Source organism: Urocampus carinirostris, chromosome 13 (assembly GCF_059441175.1).
Source record: "Urocampus carinirostris isolate Australia breed hairy pipefish chromosome 13, RoL_Ucar_1.0, whole genome shotgun sequence".
Taxonomy (NCBI): domain Eukaryota; kingdom Metazoa; phylum Chordata; class Actinopteri; order Syngnathiformes; family Syngnathidae; genus Urocampus; species Urocampus carinirostris.
This window is the reverse complement of record NC_142361.1, coordinates 13,881,348-13,900,624: the sequence shown is the minus strand read 5'-3', so window position 1 is coordinate 13,900,624 and position 19,277 is coordinate 13,881,348. Positions and strand designations below refer to the sequence as shown.

The window sequence follows — 19,277 nt, the reverse complement described above, 5'->3', positions numbered from 1 at the left end:
GGCGTCGCTACTTCACAGATTTTCACTTTTCGCGGGTGGTTTTGGTCCCCATTAACCGGGTCTAAAAAAATAATAATAATTTAAAAAATAAATAAATAAATAAAAAAATTTAAGGTGCACCCCTACTTCGCGGATTTTCACTTATTGGGGGTGGTTTTAACCGCGATCCCACTGTATATATATATTTATATATATATATATATATATATATATATATATTTATATATATATATACTGGACTGTCTCAGAAAATTAGAATATTGTGATAAAGTTCTTTATTTTCTGTAATGCAATTAAAAAAACAAAAATGTCATACATTCTGGATTCATTACACATCAACTGAACTATTTCAAGCCTTTTATTATTTGAATATTGCTGAATTTGGCTTACAGCTTAAGAAAACTCAAAAATCCTATCTCAAAATATTAGAATATCATGAAAAAGTATACAAGTAGGCTATTCAACTAATCACCTGAATCATCTAATTAACTCGAAACACCTTGCGAGGGTTTCCTGAGCCTTAAAAACACTCAGCTTGGTTCAGTAAACTAAATCACTGCTGATCTGACTGCTGTCCAGAGGACCATCATTGATACCCTCCATCAGGAGGGTAAGACACAAAAAGAAATTTCTCAAAGAGCAGGCTGTTCACAGAGTGCAGTTTCAAAGCATATCCACAAAAAGTCTGTTGGAAGGGAAAAATGTGGCCGGGAACGCTGCACAACCAAGAGAGATGACCGCAGCCTTAACAAAATTGTGAAGAAGAGCCGCTTCCAGAATTTGAGGAAGCTTCAAAGACAGTGGGCTGAAGCTGGAGTCCAGGTATCAAAAGCCACAGTTCACAGACGTGTCCGGGAAATGGGCTACAATAGCCGTATTCCCATGGTCAAGCCACTTCTGAACTCAAGACAACGGAAGAAGCGTCTGACTTGGGCTATGGAGAAGAAGCACTGGACAGTTGCAGAGTGGTCCAAAGTCCTCTTTTCAGACGAAAGCAAGTTTTGCATTTCATTTGGAAGTCAAGGCGCCAGAGTCTGGAGAAAGGCTGGAGAGGAGCAAATGCCAAGTTGCTTGAAATCCAGTGTGAAGTTCCCACAGTCAGCAATGGTTTGGGGAGCCATGTCAGCTGCTGGTGTTGGTCCACTGTGTTTCCTCAAGTCCAGAGTAAATGCAACTGTGTACCAAGAGATTTTAGAGCACTACATGCTTCCATCTGCTGAAAAGCTCTATGGAGATGAGTATTTCATTTTCCAGCATGATCTGGCACCTGCCCACAGTGCCAAAACCACCAGTAGCTGGTGCACTGACCATGGCATCACTGTCCTTGATTGGCCTGCTAATTCCCCTGACCTGAACCCCATCGAGAATTTGTGGGGTATAGTTAAGAAGATGGCTGATTGCCTCCATGCCACGCGGGATTGATGCAGTAATCCGTGCAAAAGGATTCCCAACCAAGTACTGAGTGCATCAATGGACATTTTCAAATGTTTGATTTAGTTTTGCTGTTATAAAATTATTTTTTTTACTTGGTCTGAGGAAGTATTCTAATATTTTGAGATAGGATTTTTGAGTTTTTTTCAGCTGTAAGCCAAAATCAGCAATATTCAAATAATAAAAGGCTTGAAATAGTTCAGTTGATGTGTAATGAATCCAGAATGTATGAAATTTTTGTTTTTTTAATTGCATTACAGAAAATAAAGAACTTTATCACAATATTCTAATTTTCTGAGACAGTCCTGTATATATATATATATATATATATATATATATATATATATATATATATATATATATATATATATAAACCATTTTAATAAACATAAGACCTGAATGATTAGACCAGTATGTACAGTATGCATGTACGTATACATATGTTTGCACATACATGTAAATACATAGTCTGCATTTATATAGCGCTTTTCAAGTCAATGAAAACCTCCCGAAGCGCTTGACAATTTGCGCCACATTTTTCCTTTTTACACACTAACTAACCGACAGCGTCAGCCATGCAAGGCAACTACCTTCTATCGGTGGCATTAGGGATTCAGTGTCTTGCCCAACGACACATGGACATATAGCAGAGGAACCGGGAATCGAACCTGCGACCCCTTGATCCCAAAAGCGCTCTACTGCCTGAGCTAATGCTAATAGTCTAATCAGTCAGGTCTTACATTTATTAAAATATGTGCATATCTAAAGAAGTCGAACACAATTTTATGAACTTCATTCACACTCACCTTATAGAAAAGAAGGATGAAGTTGATGGCAAATGTGACAAAGAGGGACAGCAAGCGCATGTTATAAAACATCCTGGCAAAATAATTCTGGGGAAAAATGCAACAACGTCAAAGTTTGCTTAATAAAGTCACGATGTTTGGACATTTTCTTATTTTTCAATCGGACCAGAAGGCTCTTGTGATGAGCGCTTATCATCTCGCAGAAATCGGAATACTGGCTTCCTGCTTCCTCTGATTTATTACAGAGTCTCCTCGCCCTCCGCTCGTCCTCCTTTGACACTGTCTCCTCGCATGCCTCACATCTGCAGCGAGACAAATCAACAGAAGGGAGGTCAAAGACCATTACTTTAACAAGGTGACAGCTGGTTTCGTGGCAGATTGTCGCACTTGCCTTGACAGTAATAGAGAACTTTTAGAGGACACATATATTTTTTATTTTGTCATTTTAAGCCCAATCACATCAACTACAGGCATTAAATGAATACATTTTAACCATGGGCGTGTTAGCAAAGCCTTTTTTAAAATGTAATATTTTTAAATAGTTTTTTTTTTGGTAGAGACTTTTTTTTTTACCAACAGTAGGATGCCTTCATAAAAAATAAAGACACGCATCTAAGAGGCAAAAAAATTAACTCCTATCCTGCACTGGAATCGTAGTGTGTCCCAGGACCACATCTTTGACCTATTCGAAGAAAAGCCGCAGTTATGTTTCAGATGTTGAAATTATAAATACTTTGTTAAAATAAAATATTTTAAATGAGCTTAAAGGTGCTGTCCAGAATTTGGAAATTTTGTACTCACTGATGCCATTTTAAGCTTTGGTTGAGCTACTTGTTGTCATGATTACCGATTCGGGGCACCTGCGGCTGCCCCGTTGGTGCCAACAGCCCTGGTCACTGATTGGCTCCCTGCCACTTTTTAAACCCCCTGGCTCCTTGTTACCAGTGTCAGACGGTCCTGCGAACCTACGTTTTCAGCTAGGCAAACTCAAGGGATCCCAGTTCGAATCCCGGCCCGTCCGTGTTACATGTCGAAGTGTCCTTGGGTAAGACACTGAACCCCTAATACCCCCAATAAGCAGGTGAGCGCCTTACATGGCTGCAAGGCCGCTATTGGGAAATGTGGAGCACATTGCAAAGCGCTTTGGGAAGTCATTGACTTGAAAAGCGCTATAGAAATGCAGATCATTTCATTTCATTTCATTTCTCTGTACCTTCCGACAATCTCCTGCCCTGTTTTGTCCTGCCTGATACCTGTTGCCGACCTGTTTCTGGACCCATTTCTGCCCTGCTATTCCGTCCCAGCCATCGACTATCGACCAGTTTTCCTGCTGCCTGCGACTATCCTCGCTAGACACGGAAGTGCCACTTCCGCGTTCCTGCCACCAGCTACCCGTGTCCGACGATCATCGGATCATGGAAGCAACACTTCTCTCTTTCTCAATAAAATTGAGTCCAAACGAACGCTATTGTGTCCTGTCTCCGTTTCGTGCTTGTGACAATTGTGCGAGTGCAAGTACAAAGGAGTTTGGGTTGGTATTTGGTCTGTACCTCAATCGGGATGAGCATGAAATCTACTCCCCCTCCCCTTTTCCAACTTCCTAATGTGTTGTGCGTCCTGGAACAGTTTTGCTAAAAGCAGATAAACGCAGTGGGACTTTTTTATCAAGGATATTTGAACTCAATTGGTCATTTCTAATCCATAATTAATAGAGAAAAGATATAACTTCAACTTTTTAAGAGCAGCTCAAATGATGCATCCCACCTTTAACTTGATAAATACTCATTGTATCATAAGCTGCAGCTGAGGAAGATAAACTCACGGCCCCAACAGCTGTTAGCACAAAAGTATGCACCGAGTAATTTTATGTCGTAGGAAAAGAACAGTAATTCGAGTGCAAGATTGTGCTGGAAGTATTAGAGACGGGTGATGTGAAAAAAACCACCACGTTGACTGTGTTTTCAAAAAGCTGTATGTCTCATTTAAAAACCTTTACGAGAAGAAGTGTGTATTCAGAAAGAACTCACTAACTTTTCTGATTCAGGCCTCATGTCATCATTCACTGTTTCCTCCTCAAACATGTGAGCTTTCTGCTGATGACAGAAACAAAACAAAAATCTGAATTCATGGTGCAGTGACTCACTAAATTATAGGACAAATTAAAGAAACTAATACCAGTCCATGATGTTTGTCTGTAACAGAAACATTAGCAGGGATGAACAGATTCATGTGACTGCTTGTCATCTCTTTTGTTGCTAGTCTGTATTGTCCGCCCTCTCTTTTCACTTTGAGGCCAAATATGTCAGACAGCACGTCCGTGTCCCTGCAGGAGGACATGACTGGCGCCTGCCGGCTCTCTTGCCAAGGGGTGTAAGCGCTAGACCACCGAGGTTCCTGGCCGGTGACGCTCGCTACCTCCGTGACCTCATCCAGCGTTGGTTCCAGAATACCACCAAGCAGGTCAGATATGGTCATCTTCTTAGCCGCCTCCACAAGACCACCGTTAATGAAAGCTGCATGCAGCACATGCCCAGTGCTGCTCATGACAACACAAAGGCACCAGAGCAAAGTCATTATAATGAATCGGAGGAGTGTGAGGGATGATGAAATGACATCTTTCAAGCTCATTTTTGCTAAAGTGCGTAGTTTTTTGACTGAAACAAGAGACATCAGTGAGAACAAGCACTTGAAAAAAAATCTCTTTTTGTTTGGGCCTTGGTCTTGATTTTCCTCCTCTTCGTCTGACTCGTGTCTTTCTACACCGTCACTACCAGATATCTGCGCTGCTAACTGCATCTCAAAGATGGTGTCTTCACAGAAGTTGACAAACATCTCCATTTTTTCTTTCTCACCACCTTGGTTGACCACGTCAAAGACAAACTGCCTCTTGGACTCTTTCACTTGGGGCTTTTCCCACTGGGAACGGCTGGATTGGCTGATTTCGAAGTAGACACGCTCCATGCGCTTGCTGCCGCCGAGGATCTCTATGCGCCCTAAATAAGGCTGGAAGTACGATAACACACACTCTGCGAGCAGCAAGAAGGCCCTCAGCCTCAAGTCGTTGGGCATATGTTCCGACAAATTGGTGAGCAGCACTGCTATGCAGAAGCCGATGTCTTTGGCCGGCTCGTGGAAACGATCCACAAAATCCACATAATCCAGGATTTCGCTATCATCCTTGTCCACGCAGGAGAAGAGGAAATGAGTCTCGTCCGGTGAAAACTGCTTGGAGAGCTCCATGGCTTTCTGGAAGTCCTTCCTAGCGATGTTACCTTTGCCATCGGGGTCAAATTCACCAAAGACTTCTGAAGTTGTGAAGTCTTTGAGTTTAAGGAACATGTCAAAAAACTTGAGCATCATCTCAACGTTGCTTGACGATTCCACCAACATATCCACCATCTGTTTGCCAATGGTTCCATTTACAATGTTACCTGCAGATGTGACAACAGAGCAACTAGTCGTGATTAGGCATTTTACACATCGCACATTTATGACAATCTTACACACCTAAGTGACACCAGTGGAAATAGTGAGCCCCTTTCCCCTACACCTTATTAAATAGTTCAACAAACCTTCTAGCATTGACAGCAACAACACAACCATATCTTTTTGTAAGTCCATAAGCTCTTTCAGGAGCTCTATTTGCCTTGAATCCTGCACATAAAATCAAAATTCATAAATGGTAACTACATCATTAAAACTGTTCAAAATATATGATGAAATATGAATATAAAAACATAATTGACAGTAGAAACAATAGAAATAATATGAAATATGAGTCATACCTAAGACTTACAACATTGGTACTCATTGCCTCCCTGCTTGGCGCTCGGCATTAAGGGTTGGAATTGGGGGGTTTGGTCACCTAATGACTCCCGACACAGGAGTTGGGTCTAAAATGGCGGCGCCCTGTTTGGCTGCTGCTGCATCGGCTCGTTACAGTTTATCTGTACGGGTCAGGTGTATCGACATTTCGTTCTGTGTGCATGGTTACAAAGAATGACAATAAAAGTAAATTCTATTCTATTCTATATATAAAACACAAAAAAGGATGATGAAATGCACCTCCCTCAAAACATATATTGCACCTGTTTCACTCTAACCTATACTGCTCGAGCGCCCCTTAGAAAAAAATGCATAAATTAGCTGCATTTTTGCATAAACCGCAGGGTTGATAGCATGGGAAAAAAGTGGCGGCTTATAGTCTGAAATTCACGGTATTTTGTGTTGTTTGTGTTTATAAAGTCATGGCGACATTAATGAAGCGCACTTTTTTAATTCACCACCCTTTTTCGGTTTTAACCCCAAGAATTTTTTTTTTCACTTATCTTTGTGTACCAAGTTGTTGTCAGTCATCAGTCTTAGTCTTTGCTTGTTGTAATACAAAGGTGAGTAATTCACACACACTGATTGATGTATGCACTTCGACAAGTAGTTCTGTGACGTTTTGTATGTATTATTTTGTATTTTTTATATTGAATTAAGTTTTTTCAACACATTTTCATTTTCACTTTTAGTATTTTTTTATTTTGTCAATTATGGTCCTCCATTTCAATTGATTAAAGTATATTTAAAACATTTAAAATTGACACGTCAGTAAACGTGTTACAAGTTAATAGTTAAAGTAACGAAAAAAAGTTGGCATCACCTGGGAGAGCTTCATCTGCATATGAGCAAAAACATGGAGGAATCCAACTACGGCATCCCAAAGGCGACTATGTGCGAGACTCTGCTGGTTTCCATTACACGGCCCCTGTAGGTAAAAACAAACCAGCGGGAGATAATGCATTATAAAAGAGTACATAGATGGTGCAAATCAGCGAATAAATGAAAACTGAGCAACCTGTATGTATTCAGTGAGTGTATTGAAGACCTGCTTTGCCACTTTGAGGGCTTTGGAGAAATTGCGTTGACCTTGTGCATCAATGGCATTTTTTCCAGAATAGTACCAGTAGAAATCACTAATGGACTCCTTGGGAAGTATCACAAATAAATATAAAATTATTTTCTAAATGCTATGCCTTGAGTTCAGTTTGTTATTTATTTATGCTTACTTGTATTCTTAGGAGATAATCCACAGTGGAAATTATCATGTTGACGGTAGTATTGTTCCCTGTCTGGGTTCGCAAGTAATTCTGGAAATCTAATGCATTAAATAAGAAGTGAGAGTTAAGGACAGATACTCTTTTATTGTAGCATGTCCTAGAAGCACAACACTCAGACAGCAATTCTTAGTCCGCACAGTTAATTAAAATGTCAGAAAGGAGCTAAGAGATGAAATAACCTGAGTTGTGTCCTTCACAAAGCAACTGTAGAAAACGGAACAGGTCGCAGGTGAGCTCTTCATCAGGCATTACCTTTTCTAATGGGGGAAAAAAAAGACGAAAGGTCAAAATATCTAAAGGTAAAATGCAATCCAGTGAGTTAACGTTCGGAGTACGATTAAAGGAATGTTGTATTGTAAGGGCGACAGCTTTCCATATAAATGTGCTACCTGAGCGCTCATCCATGGCCATGCCTAATCCTTCAGCTTTGTTCTGTCTCTCAAATGCATTCAGATCCAATACTCTGGGGAAAAGCAAACTCATTATCATAAAAAAACATTTTGGAATCCAAACTAGTAAGGTGAAAAATGTGCCTGTAATACAATGACCCACCTACATGACTGCATGAGTCCAGCCATGCTTTGGAAGAAGCCAACATCTTGTTTTGCTTTTAAATATTTTAACATTGTCTTTTTAAAACAATACAAAAATCAGTACAACTGTTAATAAAAAGGAAATTCTGAGGATAATTGAGTAGAACAAAGCACCTGCTGAACAGTGGCGTTTCCTCCATTGAGAACAGCAATACCCAGCTTCAGTGTTGGGGCAATCATGGAGTTGATGCTTCCTGGATTTAAAATTTTAACACTCTTAAAGTGTAGTACTCACTCCAAAAACACATCAAAGCTACAATAGAGCGTAACGCAAAGTCGAAGAAAGGTGTCCGTGCGGATCACTTATATAAGATATTTGTGAATTCCTCAGTACCTTTGCTAGCACTAATGCTTTGCAAGATCATCTCAGACACTCCACGAAGATGCAACCTGGCCTGCTGGAACAGTAACTTCTGCTTGTCCATCTCTTTCTCCTGAAACACCAACAACACGCTTTTAGTATCTTTCCTGAGGAAACGTAAGCTGTCAAGGTACCTTTGTTTACTGTAAATGCATGCATGTCAGAAATTGACTCACTTCAAAACTTTGCAACACCTCATGCTCCTCGCTGTCCTCTTCCTTATGGCAACTCTGTGGAGCAAAAAGCTAAATAAGACTGCATTCAGTTTATTTAAACCCACACACAGACAGCCAGTTTACGTGAAGACCTGTGCAATACCTAAAAAATAATAAGTGTTACATAAAAATAATAATAAATCTTCTTCTACTGTTGGTAGAAAAGGTTGCCTATTTTAAGTTTTCTCATCACATTTTACAATATAAATTTAATTTATTTCTTTATTCAAATTTTAAAAAAGAAAGAGTAGGCACAATTATTTGATATGACAGGTGACCAAAAATCTCATATTAAGGATAATGGTGTTTTCCATTAAATAATATATTTCAAGAAATATATTTCACTAAGAACTGAAAAATAATACAGAAAATCAGCTAAATGTTTGGGAAGTAAAATGTCAATAATTACTCATGGATTAGCGTGGCAGATGGACAAATGGTTGAGAACATTGATGGATTACGTATTGATCAGTAGAAATGTGAGTGGAAGATTATTGGTTGTGAATGTATTGACCACTGTCAAAATTGAGCGTGTATGGTAAGTGGCATGGTTATGGAAAGAAAGTGCATGCGAAGATAGAAATGAAGATTAGTGAGTTGAAGAAGCGAGAGAAGCAGGATGAATTTGAGGGTAGAGTGAGAGAGCGTTTTGAGGTGGTGAGAGAGAGATCTGTAGAGGGAGAAGAGGAAGGGTGTGAATGTCTGAAGACATACTCGAAGCGCAGAGCAGTTGAGGTATGTAGAATATGCAAGGTTGGTGAAGGTGTAAGAAAAGGTAGTGAGTGGTGGAATGACAAAGTGAGAGCAGCAGTAGTGGAGTAGAGAAATTTTAGAAATGGTTGCAGAGTGATGATCAGGAAGTTTATGAGACGTATAGAATGAAAATAAATTGTGTAAAGCGAGTGATAAGCAATGAAAAAAAGGCAGCAAATGGCAGATGGGGAGGAAGTGAAGAGTTTTGAGAAAAAGGAAGGGTAAGGTCGGGAGGAGAGTTTGAAAGATCAGAATGGCAGGCTGTTAGTAGAAGGGAAAAAGGTGCATGGAAAATGGTCTGCGTATTTTATCGAGCTATTAAATTTCACTGATGAGAGGAGCCTTGTGAGGAGCGTGTAAGAACAGGGAGAGCAGGTATAGTGTGTGAGGGTGGGTTGCATGCAAGTCAGCTGTTTTTTGCAGATGACATTGCTTTGGTGGCTGACTGCAGCATAACTGAGTGCATTGGTAGTGGAGTTTGATAGTGTGTAAGAGAAGGAAACATGGGGTGAACGCAGACAAGAGAAAGGTAATGAGGTGTTCAAAAGGTGGTGAGGTAGGTGTATTAGAGATTTTGTTAAATGGTGTAAAGTTGCAGTAGCTAGATGGTTTTCAGTATTTGGGTTTGTGTGTGGCAGCAGGTGTTGGTTTTGAGGAGGATGTGAATAGGGTGGGTGAAGAGAGCAAGGCAATGGGTGTGCTGAATGGATTGTTCAAATGTACAGATCAAGGAATGGATGTAAAATGACGATTGTATGAAGGTGTGGTGGTACCAACAGTGATATATGGCTCAGAGACGTGGGGTTTTAAGAGTAAATGGCGTAATAGATTAAATGTCTTTGAAATGAGATGTTTGCGTAGTATGCGTTGAGTGACAAGACTGGATAGGTTAAGGAATGAGGAAGTGAAGAGAATAACTGGTGTGCTGAGAGAGCTTGCTGAAAGGGTTGATTAAAATGTTCTGAGATGGTTGGGACATATGAAAAGAATGGATGAAGGCCTGACTAAAAGAGTATGTAAAGCAGAAGTGGTGGGGAATAGAATGAGAGGAAGGCCCAAATATGATTGGATGAATGGGGTAAAACGTGCTCTGGATGTGAAGACAGTAAATTTAATGAATGCAAGGGTGTGTACTAGGGATAGGTGTAAATGTGGAAGGATAGTTAAGAATGGCTGATATTGACGCATATGATGTGGAGGGGGTAAAACCAGTGTATGCTGTCGAACCAAGTTGAAGGGTTGCATGGCAGAGCAACTTCGCTCCCTTACCCCCTTGCTTAATATCCGGTGTCAGGTCAGGAAGAGCGAAGGAGAATGAATGTTTGGTGAACGTGAGTGTGTTCTTGACTCTAGCCACCTCCCACTAGGGGAATATGGCTTCAGTATATAGATATATACTGGTAGATAGATAAATGTTCCAACTGCCTGCAAATTTTAGGATAATTTTTATCATTTTACTCACAAAACAATTGCAAAATATAGAAAATAATAATTAAAAAAACGATGTTAAATAGTATAGCAAATAAAACAAACTAATATATGTTTTTTAGTTTTGGAGTAAAATAAGAAAATTGTGCAAATTATTTGCTGTGGAAAAATTTTTTTGTTTGTGTTTATTGTATTACCTTTGCCATTATGTCCACGTAAGACATATAAAGCCAGTCAATTTCAAGGTCACTAAAAAAGGAAGGCAGAGGATCTCATATCAGTTTATACATACTCTAAAGACAACGAAAAAAAATCTTGCAGAATCTTGTTGCATGACAACACCTTCTTTCTGTCAAGGCACTGCGACTGAAGAGTGTGATGAGCTGTAGGAGGGGATCGATCAGTTTGGCGCAGTCTCGCTCACGCTTTTGTCTTCCTACTGTCAGCTCTGTCAGACTGAGTTTCTATGAAAACAATGAAAGAGATACTGTAATTCGCCATTCCATGTACTTTTTTGGGGGAAAAGCCTGTCAGGGGGTTCATGTATAGAGAATCAGGTTATATTTCACCTTTTAGAATTGATTTTGGGTCCTTTTGTTGGTATTAATTCTAGAGCATTTGATGCTGTATATGACGAATACAAAACATAAACCTGACACTTACAGCTAAATCCTCCACAAGCTTCTCCTCAAAACTGTGTTCCTCAGCTAATATCCAGGATTTATTGTAGCCTTGGAGGAACAGGTTGATGGCTCTGTGCCTGAAACAAGATGGGTTGTTTGAGAGGACAGCAAACTCATTAGCAGATGTTCCTGTTTGTTTCGGGCGCTTGCAAGTAGCAGATTAAGGAAATAAACTTTTAACCCAACATTTGCTCAAATTGCACAATGTTTATTAGCAGCTGTTGACAAACAAAGGATTTTCCTTGCAATTTCTGACTAAAGAAGATAAAATATCTCAAGTTCAACATATCTAAGAAAGTCTCCCCAAGTAAAAGAACAAAAACCTTGGAGTAACATTGCAGCAGGATGAAAATATGACAACAACATAAGCAGGAGGGATGCAAAAGGCAGGACGGGAGGGAGGACTACATTTTGCAGGTGCTTGTACCTGGGCAGGTTGTAAAGAGGAGCCATCCTCAGACAGGCCACTACTGCTTGTTTTCTCTGCTTGGACAATACTTTGTGCCATGTTGCTCTTTTATGCTTGTGCGGATGTTCCACCTGAATACAAAATCAAAGAGAGATAAGATAAAAGGCTTGTTTATGATTATTACTATTTTCAGTGTCATATCAGAGTTCAAAATGGAATTTGAGCACATGGCATCTTTAAAAAATATATTGCAGTGTAAATACATAACACAGTAAAATTAATTAGCATTGCTTAATAATAATATCTTAAGACATATAGTGCCGTAAAAACGTGTTTGCCCCCTTCCTGACTTCTGTGTTTTTTGCATATTTAGCACTCATAATGGTTTCAGATCAGATCATCAAACCTTTTTTAATATCACATAGAGACAACCCAAGAAATTACAAAATGTTGATTCAATTTAATAGGGCACAAAAAAATGATATAAAAACCTGGCCCTATGTGAAAAAGTTATTGACCCCCTTTGTTATATCACAATGTAACTGTGACTGAAACCTTTGTGAGGGATAAATCTGCAAAAATACATAATTCAGGGACGGGGCAAATACATGTTTACGGCACTGTAGGTCCATACCTTCTTCAGTATTATAACTCAATCAAAATGGATTTTCGCTGTTTGAGTGGTCACCTGCTCAAGATAATGAAGGACTCGGGCAAGGCCCAGGATCTTGTCCACAGTTTCCTCCAAGCCAGCAGTAGGAAAAAGTGTAGTCTGAGATTCTGGATTAAAATCATCGCGGTACAAGCTTGTTGATGACTTCTTGTTGGTAGATAACAACAAAAACACATTAATTTATTTCAATGTGAATCTCTGGAATTGCGGTTGCTGAAAGTACTTGCCGCTGGAGTAAACTAACACTACAGCAAACTAACAGTGCATGCTCAATAGTGTTTGGTTGAAATTGTGTGACACAATCAAGTCACTGCGTGATGAAAGGAAGGATGTTGCAGGCTACAAGATCGTTTTAAAGTCTAATTAACTGCACTCTTGTTTACTTGAATTAAAAATCAGGACTACTCGGGCGCTTCGGTTCGCATGTAAGACGTCAACAAAACGAACAAGCACTACATTTAAAAGACAGAACCCTCAAAGGCAAGTGGGACCATTTGTGGTACAAAAACAAACAAAAATGCAAGGAAACAAATAAAGTGGTGGCAGTATAGTCAAACAAAATGAGTTTTTACCTGTGAATGAGAAGGAAGAAGGTGCGCCTGCACATGGTCACGAATTTCATCTTCAGTTTTCTTCTGTAAAAATCAAATATAAATACTAATTAAGACAAGAATAAAAATTAGTAACACTTACTTTTCATAACTCAATTTATTAAAATATTTTGTTTTCATTAGGACGCACTCTCATCTAATGATGAGCAAGTATTGTATGGTTTTGGATGCTAAATTTCTAGTCTCATGTGTCCCATTTTTCCTGTCAGTGTGTAGGCAAACTGGTAAAGCCCATCGATCACATTTGACCATTTGAATCTGATCTTACCAATATAGCTTTAAAACTATTCATCTAGTCAATTGATATGACACATCAGTAAGAAGAACTTGTCATATGATTGTTTTCTTTTGAATATAATAATCTACAAAATATGGTGGTAATCATCGCCCATGCAGAGATAATATGACATTACGCCCACATTTTCAACTAACCTGAGCGAAAGCGCTCTTGGCAGACATGATGACACTCACGTTGTTGGAAGAACAAACACTCAGCCCCACCGGGAGAAGTCTTTTCACGCAAGCCACAATGAGGGACGTGTGTACGGAATAACGATCACCTTTTCTCTTCATCCGCCTTCTCCCGTAGTCAAGCTGCATCTGGAATGATAGGAGGTACTGCACTGCTACATTTAGGAACTCACTCAGCTTACTTTTGATGTGTTGTTATTGACCAAAAAGGCCAGATTGTTGATTTGGTTTTGCACCACGTAGTTCTGTTCCTCCCACTTAAAATTCTGTGGGACAACAACACATTTTGACATACGAGAAAACGCAGCTGTGACAAAAGATATCATTGTTTGACAAACTCACATGAGATTTGGCCCAGAAAATGAAGACCTCTGCCACCATGCAGAACAGCTGCTCAGCATCAGGGTTTGACACTTGCTGCCAACGGACACTGAAACACATTGGATAATAATAGGCAGAGAAGCAAGCCACATTACTTAAATACTTTTCAAATCACATAATACATTCATTTTTTGAAGATACAAGTGATCAGAGGAAAGTTGGTGTGACTTCAAATTTGGCCATGCAGGAAAAGTACATATTATCGCATTTATGTGTGTAAACAAACAACAATTTATCTGTATTGCACTTTTCAGACACCAAAATGCAACTAAAAGTGCTGCATAAAACATATGTGCAGTAAGAAATCTTTTTTTTTTTTATAAATGTCAGAACATGTTTACGAGTAGAAATTGTGAACTTAAAAGGTAAACAACTGATGAGCTCTTAATTTGTTTTATGTAAAATCTACATAAAATGTTGTTTCACTTTTTCTTAGACCAAACTAAGTATTATAAGTCACAAATTTTGTTTTGAAATAGATCAAAATAGGAATTGAGCACAGATCATGGTGCTGAGTGCACAAAACTTGACTACTAGGGTTATAGAAAACACAAGAAAAGGCTCATCAAACTATTTTTACTCACGGTATCACGTCACTAAATGGGCCATGATTAAAATAATTTCTTGCCACTGAATCAATGTTTAATTCAATGTTGTGCAAAAGTGGTCAGCGATATTATATGACTGATCAAATATGGTAATGTATTCCGTAAAACCTCGTCTATAACACACAAACAAACTTGCGGGTTACACACGAATAAATACAGTAGTATTTTGGTTTAATAGAAGCCCTTAAACTCTACTTATGAATCGTGACAATACAAGTATTCCACTCCATCATATATTTTGGGATTTGATAGTATATAATTATATTAAGTCTCCTTCGAAGCAAATCTTACCGATTAGAGTCTACAAAGGGGATGAGGATGGGATAGAAAGCATAGAGGTCTCGCACCAAAATAGTAAACTTCTCCTGTATCTGCAATTCAACTTCTGAATCACCGCAACCTTCTGCTTTCATTTGTTCCTCCTTGAGCAGCAAAATTTCTGCTCTCTTCCTCAGCTTATGCATAAGAGGAAAGAAATGGCTTTCCAGAAGCTCAGGACATGCTTTGCAGATGATTGGCTGGGAATAGACTAAGGTATAACAAAGTAAAATCAGCACTGCAAGGATAACACCAGTAAATCAAAATTCTGTTAACATCCAAAAGAGGCAAATAAACCACCTGCCAGCTGCCTCATCCAGTCAGCATGGCTGGAGCCCACGTGGTTGTGGATAATCCGAAGGATACACCCCAGTAGGTCACTGGCATGCTGAGGAGTCACAGATGTGAGGACCAGGCTGTGTCGCCACCAGCGTGCCACATAAGCACAAAGCATCGGCAATGTGACGTCCGTAACATGGGCATATTTTGCCTGATGAGCGGCCGCGCCGGCTTCTGTCAGCTCCTCCACTTCCTCGATGGCTCTCTCCAGTAAAGGCAGATGGGGGCATATTTCTTCCACATTAACTGGCAATCCCAATTCTGGTAGAGTAGGAAAAAGGGAGCAATTTAGAAAGACACACAGTTGATCAAAAAAATTGATTTGATTGATCAGTTACAACGTATCACTAATCAGGAATCGAACCCAGATCACAGCATACAGACAACACGTGAAAGGCATTAGGTCTTATCTCATCATCAAATTATTTTTAGTTACTGTACCAAATTGTTGATGTTATTATTGGGCCGGGCTGCAAAAATATTGAAAGACTTTGAACCAGCCGCCTCGAAGTCTCTGCGAAGCGTACAAAATCTGAACTGAATGACGAGAAAGGCATCTTGGGAAGTAATTAGGTTGGCATGAACGGATTAAAGAGAACAGCAGTATGGGAAATAACTTGGCCACCCTAAAAAAAACAAAAAAAAACCCGTTGGCTGCACGATTTTAAATCATTCATAACTTACAATCCTTAGTTAGGGCTGAGAAAAAGTGAAACAACATTCTTTCTAATTCAACATATCTGGTACCGTGACTAAAAATAGTGTGATAATAACCTAAGCCTATTAATATGTGATCTTTACCCCAATAGCCATGAGGATAAAATCTCTGTGCTCTTCCTGCCGCGATCCGGGATCAATTCCTGTTGCATTCAACGTTATACTGTATATTGTGAACAACCATCTATATCCCGAGCAGCCTCATGGTTAGGGGCCGGTCACACAGACATTTGCGGCTGAATCACGGCTAAAATTTTGCGTTTTTTTTTTGCCCGTGGTTGCCCGCGATGGAAAATGCGCAAAATTGGCCAACCCGCTGTTCATCGGTGGTATGCCCGCAAAACACGCCGGCGACTGTTCCGCTTCCTCATCGCGTCATTTCTGCGTCATTTTCTCATGTGGACCACGGGTATAAAAGCTCTCGAGCCGGTGTTGTGCCCAAATCCAACTCCTACGCCACCCACGATTACCCGCTGAAATTTCCCGTCCTACCCATGTGTAACCACGCCCTGGCCGCGGCCAGAGCACGTCGTTCCGCGTCATTTCCGCGTCATTACCTCGTGTTGACCACGTGTGCGGCACGCGGTTTAACACGTGCTCAAACTTTTGAACAGCTCAAAAGTTTTGAGCGCGGCCAACCACGTGAAAATTTCCAACCGCGAGTAAAGCACTGCTCTATCTCGTCTATATGGCGGTCTCAAAACGTCCAACAGCATCTGCTTCACGGTCAGAAATTTCTGGCCGTGGTTCCGCCTCAATATGCTCGTGAAAGGCTGTGTACCCGCGCTCTGAAAAATTGAGCAGCACAAAACTATTTCGCGCTGCCACCCGCGCGCGAAATTCCGACCTCGTGTTGAGCACAGCTGTATCTCGTCTGAATGGCGATCTCAATGCGTCCAATAGCGTCCGCCTCAAAGGCAGAAATTTCTGGCCGTGATTCAGCCGCAAATGTCTGTGTGACCGGCCCCTTAGGATTAAGTGATCCCCGTGGTATCACATTTCCAATTTTGTCTGCATGTGTGGCGCACCAGATCATAAGACGCATGCTCAAATCTCTGGCCAATTTGGGGTTTTTAGGTTGACCTTACAGTATGGAGAATACAGAATTTTTAAATGAATTACCATCTCTTTCAGGTGTGCTCATGGTGTTGTAGATGGATAGAGGGTTGTTGAAATTCATAGCTGGCTCGAGGAAACATACTGGAAAAGTAGCAGTCAGCGCTGCTAGACAAGCACCTGCTGCTGCCCTCAGCCTGGATAGAAATAAACAGTTACAAATTTACATGTTTATTCTTAATCTGGTTTAGGGGCGAATTTAAGGGCTTTTAAGATAGGGATGTGCCAAGCATCTGCTAGCCCCTCTGCCACACTGATTGGAGTCTTTTTCCAAAATCTGATTCAGAAATATTCACCAGCAATGAGGTTTATCGAAAAAATGATGTGACTTGCCAAGTAACACGAAATTACGGATTTTGCGAGATATCATCAGTGTGAGCACTGTGACACAGAATTATAAGGCACACCTACCAAAAATGGTATTCTAAGAGTTTTGTTTCCATATATAAGGCACATGGAATATAAACTACTGTGTTAGAAGTCCATTAAAATTAAATAAATAGCAAATGTGTGCATTGATTGATCAAAGAAATATATCGCTGATTACAATTGCAACACATTGGATGCAGTGAGAATAAAGAACCCAGATTGCCATGCTCTACATCAGAACCTATCCTCTAATCGAACATATGGCAAAGCATTGGGTTTTATCTCATCATCACACTATGTTTAGTCATGGTACCACATTGTTGATGTTATTATTGGGCCGTACCATGAGAATATTGGAAAACTTTAAACAGGTCCGTGGTACCGAAGGGTTTGGGGAACACTGAAATACAGTATTGTATCACCAAGATTCTGAAATGAATTAAGATTTAAAACCTTGGCTTTTACCCAATTAGGTAGTATGGCCTCCAAAGAAAATTTGTATCTATTATAATAACAATATTTCCCAGCAACTGTTAATTTTAGGATGTGTTGCATCACAAGGCAGTACCTCTCCATGTAGACACTGCTGGTGCCAAGCGTGTGGAGGCAGTTAACCATCGTGTAACAGGACGCCTGCACACTTCCCACTGGAAAAGACAAGGTGACGCATAAATCGCTTAGGACCTCATAGGACACACTCCAAGGACACTGAGTTAAAGAAAGGTAAGCCTGCACAATTACTGAGAAAATGGACTAGTGAGACAAGTACTGATGCAGAAAATGGATGATCCCTGTGGAAGGTCATATTAGCGAAGGAGACAATTGGCTCAGGCTGCTCGCTCCATGGCCATGACTGAACCGCTTAATGTGAGCTTGCTTCAAAGGTATGCAAACTTGAAGCTAATATCAGCAGTTTTAATCTTTTTCCCCCCCAGACCCTCACAATTTCATCCGCAGCATTTTCACTGCTTCACAAGTTCTATTTGTGGCATTATTCCGATTGTGAGATTCACATTAGGCCTAATTTTCAATTAAGCCTACTAAACAGACTCACTATTTTGAAATGACTTAAAAAATGGATAATTGACATCAAAAGCGGTGAACGGCAATCAATCTGTTGCAGTTGGTCATAACCTCTGCATTTGGGAAAAAAGTGCATTGCTTTTTCCTCTTACCTAGGAGGTCAACACCAAAGTTTTGGCTTCCAAGATGCTGGAACAGGGAAGTGAGCATAGGAAGGAGCAACGAGGTTGTGTAGCTCACAACCCTGACGGCGCCTTTTGCTTGCTGAGTGCGACTTTGAGGCAACGAGATGGAGGTGAAGGAGAGATGATCCACAGTTGTTTCAAGATCAGAAGCCGCAGCTTCGAAAAATGAATGCAAAGACTTCTGGATGGTATCTCGAGCAGAATTTATAAAAATCCTGTTGCATAATAGACAACAAAAACAATGATATGATTCTGTCAGCCCCAAAGAAAATTCATTTCAAAGTCATTAAATTACATTTGCCAATGCACAATTGAAGAGAACAAACCATTGTGACTTTTGAGCAGTGGCAGACTATGCATTTCACACATAAGCTTTCAGTAGGCTGACACAATCCAACCCTTAATAACGTTTTAATGCCGATAAATAATTTACTGAAGCTGCAGCTCTGACACAATAAAAAAGCATCAATAACAACCTCATGAAATTGCAATATTATTTCAGAATCCATCCACATTTTACTCACCAAAGCTCCTTTTTATTTGTGCACAAAATCCATGACCCTTTCTTATCTTAAAGAGATTTCAATTATTCTGTACTTGTACAGGTTTTCCATGAGTTTCAAATCCATCAATAAGTTATTTTCTATCGCCAACAAAGCTAATGCTGCTGTATTTCTGGCAT

General features: G+C 40.0%; 1 protein-coding gene across 1 annotated transcript in view; it reads right to left on the bottom strand.

Annotated features, from left to right (window-relative positions):
• The window catches only part of ryr2b (ryanodine receptor 2b (cardiac)), a 99,258-nt gene that overhangs the window by 21,866 nt on the left and 58,115 nt on the right, over positions 1-19,277 (bottom strand). Inside the window, exons 65-92 of the mRNA XM_088351035.1 lie at positions 18,563-18,810; positions 17,956-18,034; positions 17,025-17,155; positions 15,147-15,446; positions 14,820-15,057; positions 13,882-13,969; positions 13,722-13,805; positions 13,501-13,668; positions 13,030-13,092; positions 12,473-12,601; positions 11,803-11,915; positions 11,356-11,452; positions 11,035-11,156; positions 10,890-10,941; positions 8,473-8,526; positions 8,270-8,369; positions 8,050-8,129; positions 7,895-7,971; positions 7,732-7,805; positions 7,522-7,599; positions 7,292-7,380; positions 7,081-7,209; positions 6,886-6,990; positions 5,810-5,891; positions 4,413-5,668; positions 4,269-4,327; positions 2,404-2,539; positions 2,238-2,324 (exon numbers count right to left, since the gene is read on the bottom strand). Of these exons, the coding sequence (XP_088207161.1) occupies positions 2,238-2,324; positions 2,404-2,539; positions 4,269-4,327; positions 4,413-5,668; positions 5,810-5,891; positions 6,886-6,990; positions 7,081-7,209; positions 7,292-7,380; positions 7,522-7,599; positions 7,732-7,805; positions 7,895-7,971; positions 8,050-8,129; positions 8,270-8,369; positions 8,473-8,526; positions 10,890-10,941; positions 11,035-11,156; positions 11,356-11,452; positions 11,803-11,915; positions 12,473-12,601; positions 13,030-13,092; positions 13,501-13,668; positions 13,722-13,805; positions 13,882-13,969; positions 14,820-15,057; positions 15,147-15,446; positions 17,025-17,155; positions 17,956-18,034; positions 18,563-18,810 (4,318 nt within the window). The remainder of the gene's footprint in view (positions 1-2,237; positions 2,325-2,403; positions 2,540-4,268; positions 4,328-4,412; positions 5,669-5,809; positions 5,892-6,885; positions 6,991-7,080; positions 7,210-7,291; positions 7,381-7,521; positions 7,600-7,731; positions 7,806-7,894; positions 7,972-8,049; positions 8,130-8,269; positions 8,370-8,472; positions 8,527-10,889; positions 10,942-11,034; positions 11,157-11,355; positions 11,453-11,802; positions 11,916-12,472; positions 12,602-13,029; positions 13,093-13,500; positions 13,669-13,721; positions 13,806-13,881; positions 13,970-14,819; positions 15,058-15,146; positions 15,447-17,024; positions 17,156-17,955; positions 18,035-18,562; positions 18,811-19,277) is intronic.